General features: G+C 41.3%; 1 protein-coding gene across 1 annotated transcript; it reads left to right on the top strand.

Moving 5' to 3' along the window:
* The first annotated feature begins 3,747 nt into the window (after positions 1-3,747).
* On the top strand, positions 3,748-7,349 carry amh (anti-Mullerian hormone). The gene is made up of 7 exons (XM_035523263.1): positions 3,748-4,023; positions 4,201-4,539; positions 4,893-5,068; positions 5,151-5,265; positions 5,356-5,485; positions 5,789-6,189; positions 6,311-7,349. Exons 1-7 carry the CDS (start codon positions 3,897-3,899, stop codon positions 6,730-6,732), a joined length of 1,710 nt encoding a protein of 569 aa, XP_035379156.1. The 5' UTR covers positions 3,748-3,896; the 3' UTR covers positions 6,733-7,349.
* The last annotated feature ends 1,625 nt before the right edge of the window (positions 7,350-8,974 follow it).

Below are 8,974 nucleotides of genomic sequence, written 5' to 3'. Positions count from 1 at the left end.
CACACACACACACACACACACACACAGATTTGAAAAATCACACACTGGGGAAATGCAACATATTTAAAAGAACTACTGGGCAACTTTCTCTTTTCCAAGCTTTTCCTTTGTTTTTGACAGATTTTTGTACTGTGAATGGGAGTCTCTCTCAGACTGTATAATTGTATATAATTTAGATTATTTATCTTTTTTCTTTTAATGTAATTATTTTGTTGATATTTTTGTGTAACAGTTAGAGCACAATATGTGCGGTGTGTGTACTTGACTCAATCTCTAAAAAACATTCATGGTGCTACAATCTGTACAAACTCTGGACTGTGCCTATTTATATTAACATCAAAATAAGAGCTCGATTCTGGGTGCTTTTAGTTAACAGGGACTTTTACTTGCTGTTTGCCCCCCCCCCCCCTTTTTTTTTTGGGTCATTTATTTATACTACAACAGCATTACGAAGTACGAAGTGTGAAGCAGTTTCTGCATGTTTTCAGTAGTGCTTTCAGCAGTGGCTAATGGCTAGAAACCTATTTGAAACACCTTTTTCTCATAGGAACTAAGGATGATTGCGTTTTCACCAGAATTTTTACTCGGACTAGATGTAGAATATGTGAAGCCTTTGTTCTGTGGCAGGAGTGGACGAGGAAGCGAAGCGCACTCGTGAAGTTGGCTTCCATCTCCACTGGTGCTCCCGTAGCCAAAATGACCTGCTCAGCACGTAAGCCTTTGGGCAGGGTGTGGCTCCTTCTTAAATCCAGATTTTGATTTCATTTTGTTGGCTGGTGCTATTATGCCTGTATGGCATCGTTCCCTTTCTTTCTTAAGTGTTTTGTTTTGTTTTGGGTGAGCTGTTGAAAAGCAGCCAGCTGTCTGCTGAGGCCATTGCCTCCCTCTCTGGGTGTAGTCTGATGAGACAGAATCTGTTGTGGCGCTTCACGTTAAGTGAAACTGGTGCTGCTCAGACCGTAGGAATGAAAAGCTCAACACTTGTCTGAGAGCTTTTTGTAACTGCTGGCATATCATTCCAGAGTTTGAGCCTATGGTGTCGTTTGTAATGAAGCCGAACTTCACTGATGTGGCCGGTTGGAGAGATGGCCCAGCATTCAGTGAGAGAGAGGCTTTGAGAAGCACTGGCAGCCTACCTGATTGGTGTCGGAAGCGCCAGACGAGTGCAGGTTTATTTCTCATTGTTTTGTGTGCATGTTCTCCGTTGGGGTGTGTGTGGGGGTGTGAGATCAAGGAGAGATCAGCCTCACTTAAGCTTTATAGTCACAATGCTGTTGAATAGACTACAGTGTGTTAATTAGAAATGTGTAATGATCGTTCTCTGTGAAGTGAGGACATAATGTATGACCAGAGAAGACAAGTTCATTGTTACATTGTTACCAGCACTGAAAAGGTCTGTCTAAATATATATACATATATATAAAAAAAGTCTTTGTTAATGTTACCTGTTTCAATTGCCTGTTTGTGTTTGATATCTTTGCAACTGTTTATTGATGATGCTTTTATTATGACATGAAATCCAGATGGTTTTAATACACTTTTGACCAGTAAATAAGGTGCTCTCCTTCACTTTAAACAAGGATAATGCAGCTATGAATTGATACATTTTTCACAGTGTGCTAAAAAGGGGTGAGATGTTTAATAAACTCCAGTACAAGCTTTGCTTGTTTCTGTGACATCTGAACTGCTCCTACTTACTGACAGCTTTGTGAGGGTGAAAATACCATTTAGCTGCTCTCAAGATTCACATGAAGCTGTGTGGAAAAGGTGTCAGTTTTGGTCTCTGTAACTCTTAGTAATACCACAGTTCATTAGGGTAGTTATGTATTTACTCAGGTACATGTGCAAGATTAGAGTCATACATTTTAAAGGCAACTTCTATTGGCATGTGTTTGTAATAGTAGAGTGAACTCTAAGGATACATTTAGATCCCTCTGTAGTCTCAGGAAGATTGCTTATTGTTTGGCTTAATAGACAGTGTTTAAAACCTAAAGGGAAGGGTATAAATGTTAGCTGGCTTGTCAATGGTTACCAAATGCCAATTCATCCCCCCCTCCCCTACAGTTTTTAGCCTTGCTTTGATGGGTAATGGAGACTTGCTTTCTCATGCAGTCACAGTGTCGGCCAGCCTTCTCCTACTGCGTACATGTGCATACTCTATGCCTACCTGTCCCTTCACACTAAATCATAAAGATTATCGTAGATACATGTAAAGAAATTGTAAAGCAGTTGCATTACCGTTATATTCAATGAATTAAACATTTACTTCCATTCTATTCTTCACAGAGTACAAGATAGAATGATGGTGCAATAAGTTTTCACCAATATTCTTCTCCTATTGCTGTCTTTGGTGCTGGTTCTTTTATCAAATGAACTTGAGCAGCTGTTTTAAATTAAGACTAAAATCTTTTGACTCAGCTTTTGTTAACTTAATAAAGTGTTTCTAATAAAAAATAAATCCTGGCTTCATTGCTTGATTCATTCTCACGTGTCTGTCCTTTGGAGAATTCCCTTTTTATCTTGTTTAATGTTAACAAGTTCACAGACAGTATTCGGGGAATTGGGGATTACCTTTTGGGAGTTAAAAACAATAGGTTATTAAAGGCCAACTTTTAATATAATTAAAGATAGTTATAGTTAAAGATCTGTTAAGCTATTGTATGAAACTTAATACAAATGATGGTTGCATTATGTCATCAAATGGAAGTTTGGAAATTTGATGTGCACATGAAGGTGAAACAGTTATACTAAATGAACTGTTTTGTGTTGTCACTTCAGAAGAGTACAGAATGTTCATATCGTATCTCAGCCTTGACCGAAAAGGGGCCTGAATGTTTTGAGAAACTGCCTGTCTTCCCTCTTCACTCTGGAATATTTGTGAAAGAGTTGGGAAAATCTTTTTATTTTCAGTAAAATGTTTACTGATCTCCCATTGGAGTATATGTACTCAGTGGTTTCCAGTTCTGCATTAAACCGAACAAATACTGAATGCTAATGACCAAAGGGAACCCTTTAATTATAAATAGTTCAAATGAGTTTTGTTCTACAGAATTTAAGGAAACGTTTGCCCTTTAAAGGAATGTTAGAAAAGGTTAAGACCCTAGCAATGACGTGTTATTCATTTGTGACTCTTCAGTCATGCACTTGTGGTCCGGCCTTATCTTTTATGGGACTGGTCTGACACCTAGCTTGCCAGACCTACTGAGACCTTGAAAATCTTCAAAATATTTGCAGCTGTGTGTCTACTGGGGAGCTCAGCTGTACACAGTTAGTTTTACAACTGCAATGTCCTGTTAAAAAGCTCAGGCAAACAGCAAACAGGTGTGTTCCACAGCAGTGTGGAATTTTACTCACCTGATTCTCCTTTTGTCTGATACATAATACTTTGCTTAAATTGATGATATGTGCCCAAATATTAACAAAATGGCCATTGGACCAGAAACCTAATGTGACAGAAAAAAAACTGCAAATAACGTTTCTAAATGGGTGAAATGAAATGTAATGAACAAAGATGCATTGTTTCAGCTAACAAAAGTTTATTTGGTGCCCCTACCACCTCATTCCTTGTTGTCAACACCAGCTATCAACCTCATATTTAACTCGGCAGGGGTGTCTGGCCTCAGGACAGTAATCCATTGTCTGTTTTTGGCTACACATTTCCCTAACCTTAGCCTATCAAGGCATGATATTCTGTTTCTCCACATTTACAGCCTACTCCAATCCTCTTGCTGAAACAACGACCACACACATCAAAGCCTCTCCAAGGACGCTGAGGCTGGGAAGCTATCTTGGCAGTTGGCTTTCCCTTCAGGAACGCAGGGCTTGCGTATAAAACAACTTTTCCATAGCTCACCCACCCCAAAACAAGCGCCTGACACTGCTGTGACTAGCAGGACATGGATGAGCAGACTGGTCTTTGGCTGTTGCTACTACTGCAGGTGACTGTGGTCTCAGGGGCACTTAGTACTGCAGAGAGAGAGCTGGATGCGAACCCGGACCTCCTACCAGCCCAGCTACGACCAGGTCAGTCCCTTCCAAACTTCGGACACCTGTCTTTTCCTGTTCTCTCCAGCAGTGGATCACCGTCAGTGAACCTGAGCACGGTAGATCTTGATCTGGTTCAGATTAATTTGGAATTATGGTTTGCATAAAATAGGTCTCTGCATTGTATTTATTAGCCCCTCTGATGTGATTGGCAAGCCCATTCAGGAGAAAATGGAGGTGAAGGAGAGAGCAACAAAGGACACGTGCCCTATGGACGGCCCCTTGCGTCTGTTCTCGCTCCCTTGCAGTGTCTCATGGGAGATGCTCTGTGTCTCAATGAGCAACAACATCACACTGATGCACTGGGTGACTTCCTGCTCGCCCTGCGCGATGCCCGGAGCAAGGAGCCGGAGCCGGGGAAGGAGGAATTTTCTCAATTTGGAATGTGTTCCCATTTTGATGGCGTACAGCGTTCCCAGTTTCCGTCACTGTTCATGCTAAGTAAGAAGGAGCACAAGGAAAATCGTAGGCTGGGATTTTTGCACACTAAAAAAGGTACCAATGATCTAATTTAATCCTCAAATGAAGATGCATTTCCAGCTTCTAGCTCCTACAGCTCATTGGTAGAGCAGGTGACACATGGTGCTAGTAACACTAAGGTTTGATGCCTAGAGAGCACAAATACTGTTATACTGATTAATATATACATTGCTCTGGATAAGACTGTACATAAAATGTTGCCAATGAATTAAAAATAAAATGAAATAAACTTCCAAATCTCCAACTTTGATATTAGGTTAGAGGCATTATAGGACTGCTATACTCATTTGTGTGTGTGTGTGTGTGTGTGTGTGTGTGCGTGCACGCGCGTGCGTTTTTTTTTTTTGTTTTGTTTTGTTTTTTTAAAGAGCATTGGGAGGTTGATGAGGATGGGGACTTCACACTAACTCTCCACCTAGCAAAACATCACAAGGACTACCAAGCCACTCTGGATTCCACCCTTCTTCTCTTCTTTGTGGGCCGCATTAATGTGGGAGAGTTTAACCTAAAATTCAGCAGTCCCGCCCTACAGCCAAACAAGCAGGTTACTTCAGTGATGATACTCATTATGCTGGTGGTTGAGACATTGTTATTAGAGTCTCATGTGCCCCCCTCCCCCCCCCCAGACGGTGTGTGTTTCTACAAGTGCACAGTTCCTGGTTCTGACAGGTGGCCAGGCAACAGGCTTCAGTCATGACCATGTAAAACTGAAGATTGTAGTGGAGCCTCAGAATGGTAATGGTGAGTCCATTTTTCCTGTGCTTAATATTCTAGTGATTTTTCTAGTAGTTATTTTGATGTGTAATATGTAACTGCCCATGCTGTTTTTAGAACAAAAAATGGGCTTGTCTGAGCTTCAAACATTCATGGTGAGAAAGAACAGGTCTGACATTAAACTTGGTCCAGTGGTTCTTTTCTTTCAACACGCAACCAACAGTGAAGGAGCACAGCATTCAAGTGGGTATGTTCCTGAGCATGCATACACACACATTTTTATATATATATATATATATATATATATATATATATATATATGTATATATATATATATATGTATGTGTGTGTGTGTGTGTGTGTGTGTGTGTGTATATATGTATGTGTGTGTGTATGTATATATATGTGTGTGTGTGTGTGTGTGTATGTATGTGTGTGTATGTCAATGTTTTTACAGCTTTAAAATGGATTATTTTTTCAGTAATACATCTCTTTGCTTCAGAACACCTCATGAACAGAGATTGTCACATGATCTACTTCCCACTTTCAGAACGTTCCACTTCCTGAGTGAGCTACAGAAGTTCTTAAATGAAGTCCTCGCTCAGAGAAATCCTCCACGGCCACAGGATGTGTCTACTCCAGCTGCCTGGGGCGTCCTTCACTCTCTGCCTCCTCTAACTCTTGGAGCGTCTACGAGCGAGTCTCTTCTTCTCGAGCTGGTCAACTCCTCCGGCCCAACCATGTTCTCCTTCCCCCAGCAGGGTGTGGGGCTTTGGACCCACCGGGTGGAGTTGGACCTAAGCCTGTCGTTGCTCTCCCTGCTCAGATTGCGTCTAGATGAGGCTTTAGCCCAGGTGCGGCTGGAGAAAGCTGAGCGGAGTGTGATGGACAGGCTGCAGACTCTCACGAAACTAACTGCTTTTCCTGACAACAGAGGAGGAGCTGAAACAGGTGATCATTTGACCTTTTATGCGATTGTAAATTGCTACCAAATTTGATCCTGATGATTTTCCTAAAAGCAGTAGGATAACATTTGTGGTTAGTAGCTAAAACTCTTCTCTCGTATGTAAAGGGTTGGGAAACCCCAGTGAAGTCCCGTACAGGGCCCTGTTGCTGCTCAAGGCCTTACAGGCAGTGCTGGGCACCTGGGCAGTGGAGAGGGCACAGCGGGCAGCCCGGGCTGGTCAGGATGCCCCAACAGGGCCCAGTCAATGTCGCCTGCAGAGCCTCACCGTGAACCTGGAGAGGTACTTTTTAGAACCTCGCATGGCTAACATCAACAACTGCGAAGGAGCATGCGGTTTCCCATTGATCAACGAAAACAATCACGCCATGCTGCTCAACGCTCAGGTGCAGAGCGGCCAGCCTCTGAGCCGCAGACTCTGCTGTGTGCCTGTGGATTACGAGGACCTGTGCGTGATCGAGCTGGACAGTGAAGGAACCCTCATCACTTACAAGACCAACATGGTGGCCAAGAGGTGCGGGTGCCGTTGACGGTGTGGTTACTGTAGAACTGTATTATATATACACATATGTTCTTTTAGAACCACAGATCAGCCTGTGTTGTGTTTGTGCATTTTTCTTGTAACCGAATGCAACATGCTGGAGTGTGATGTTGCATGCAGCATATGCTGCGTGTGTCAATAAGGATGTAGTCTCACAACCCCGCAAAAAAAAAAAATCAACATTCATGCATAGTCCTTGTTTGTACCAGTGGTCCCATTTAATGCAAAGGATGACAGGTTATTCACCATGTAGTGTCTGTGATTCTCTTCCTTAGAAAGTGAATAAATAAAGATACACATCCAGCAATTTTACGTGAAGTTTATGATGTAGACACCCATAAAGACTCTTAGTTAGGCTTTTCAAAAGGTTTGACTAATATCACACATTCTTAGGCCACATATCAAATCGGCTAAGCAAGTCTACCGTGAGACGCCATAAAAGTCATACGTTTATGTTAAGCTCATTCATTTCAACTGTAAATATTTTATGCTTCTAATGTGTTTGTGTTTGGATGAAAACCCTTATAGCATCGAAGCTGTGTTGTCAGCATTTGTTTTTTTTTTCAAATTTTGTCTATTTGAATATAATAAATTCATAAAGCCTGCTTTATTTGAGTAATTAATGCATGATAAATGTTAATATAGGCAAGATAACACCATTTAAAATGTTCCATTTGTCACGTGTTTTTGGGAATAACACTCAAACGATTGCACGTGTATTGAACACTTGTATTCACATTTACATGTTCTGCCAGGTGAACTACATGTGTCTCTGTAGTCAAGTGCTTTGTGTTTTGTCATAGTGAAAATTTGCTTTTTCTCTCAGCTCGTAACGCACATCCAAATGCATGTTTGTGTTCTTCCCAAGGGCCCAAAGTGGGGCCCTTGTTATGTAGAGTTATGTGCAACTGAGAAAAAGCTCAGTCCTCATAATAGCATGTATTTCCATATGCACAAAGGCACTGGGAGCACTGCACATTCAATTCCAAATGAAAACATGAATGAAACAAATTTTTAAACTGAAAATGAAGAAAAAAAGAATAATGGGCTGTTCAAAAAAATAGCAGCGTCTTCATTTTCATTTACAAACTCGAATATTTACAGTGTAAACTGAAAGATGTTTACAGATTTAGCTTTTCTGTTTATAACTGAACTAATATTTAGTTGTATAACCTTTATTTCTGTGTGGCATGGAGTCAACTAACATCTGACACCTGTGAACAGATAGTCCAGCCCAAGCTGACTGGACTACATGCCACAGTTCTTGGGTTTTGCATCAAAAACATTTTTGATGTCACTCCACAAATTCTCAATCGCATTGAGGTCTGGGGATTGGGCTGGCAACTTCATAACATCAATCTTGTTGGTCTCGAACCAGGACGTTGCCCACTTGCTAGTGTGTTTGGGGTCGTTGTCCTTCTGAAACACCCATTTCATGGGCATTTATTCTTCAGCAAAAGGCAACATGACATTTTCCAGTATTCTGATATATTCAAACTGGTCCATGGTGCCTGGTATGCGCTAAATGGGTACGACTCCAAAGTATGAGAAACATCCCCAAACCATTACGCTTGCACCTCCATGTTTTACAATCTTCACGGTGTACTGTGACTTGAATTCAGTCTTTATGGGTCGTCTCACAAACTGTCTGTGGCCTTTAGACCCAATAAGAACAATCTTGCTCTCATCTGTCCATAGAATGTTGTGCCACTTCTCTTTAGGCTAGTCAATATGTTCTTTGGCAAACTGTAACCTTTTCAACATGTATTTTTTTCAGCAATGGTACTTTACGAGGGTTTCTTGCAAATAGTTTGGCTTCACGTAGGTGTCTTCTGATTGTTGCAGTACTCACAGGTAACTGAAGATCATCTTTGATTTCCCTGGAGCTGATCATTGGATGCTACTCTGCCAATCTTCTTATCCTATGATCTATGCGGATGGTAGTACTTCTTTTCCTACCACGTGTTTTGGGTTTTGTTTGCCATTTTAAAGCATGTGAGATCATTTTAGCTGAGTAGCCAATTATTTTCTGCAGTTTTTTTTTATGTTTTCCCCTCTCCAATCAACTTCTTGATCAAAGAATTTCTTGGAACGACCCATTGTACTCACTGAGCAAAGGCTAAAACCAGCAGGTACAACATTTGCTGCCCTCCTCCTTTACATAAGGGCCATAATTGACACCTGGTTCTTCATAGAAGGAATGACCTCACTAATTGAACTCCACTCTGCTA

The sequence above is a fragment of the Electrophorus electricus genome, chromosome 26, assembly GCF_013358815.1.
Source record: "Electrophorus electricus isolate fEleEle1 chromosome 26, fEleEle1.pri, whole genome shotgun sequence".
NCBI lineage: Eukaryota > Metazoa > Chordata > Actinopteri > Gymnotiformes > Gymnotidae > Electrophorus > Electrophorus electricus.
This window is presented reverse-complemented; position numbering and strand designations above follow the sequence as displayed.

Bases quoted from the DNA above. Each gene is read 5' to 3' on its own strand.
- amh (XM_035523263.1), top strand. From the start codon at position 3,897: ATGGATGAGCAGACTGGTCTTTGGCTGTTGCTACTACTGCAGGTGACT. The intron at 5,069-5,150 runs GTTACTTCAGTG...CCCCCCCCCCAG, and splicing joins CCCTACAGCCAAACAAGCAG to ACGGTGTGTGTTTCTACAAG. The intron at 5,266-5,355 runs GTGAGTCCATTT...TGCTGTTTTTAG, and splicing joins GGAGCCTCAGAATGGTAATG to AACAAAAAATGGGCTTGTCT.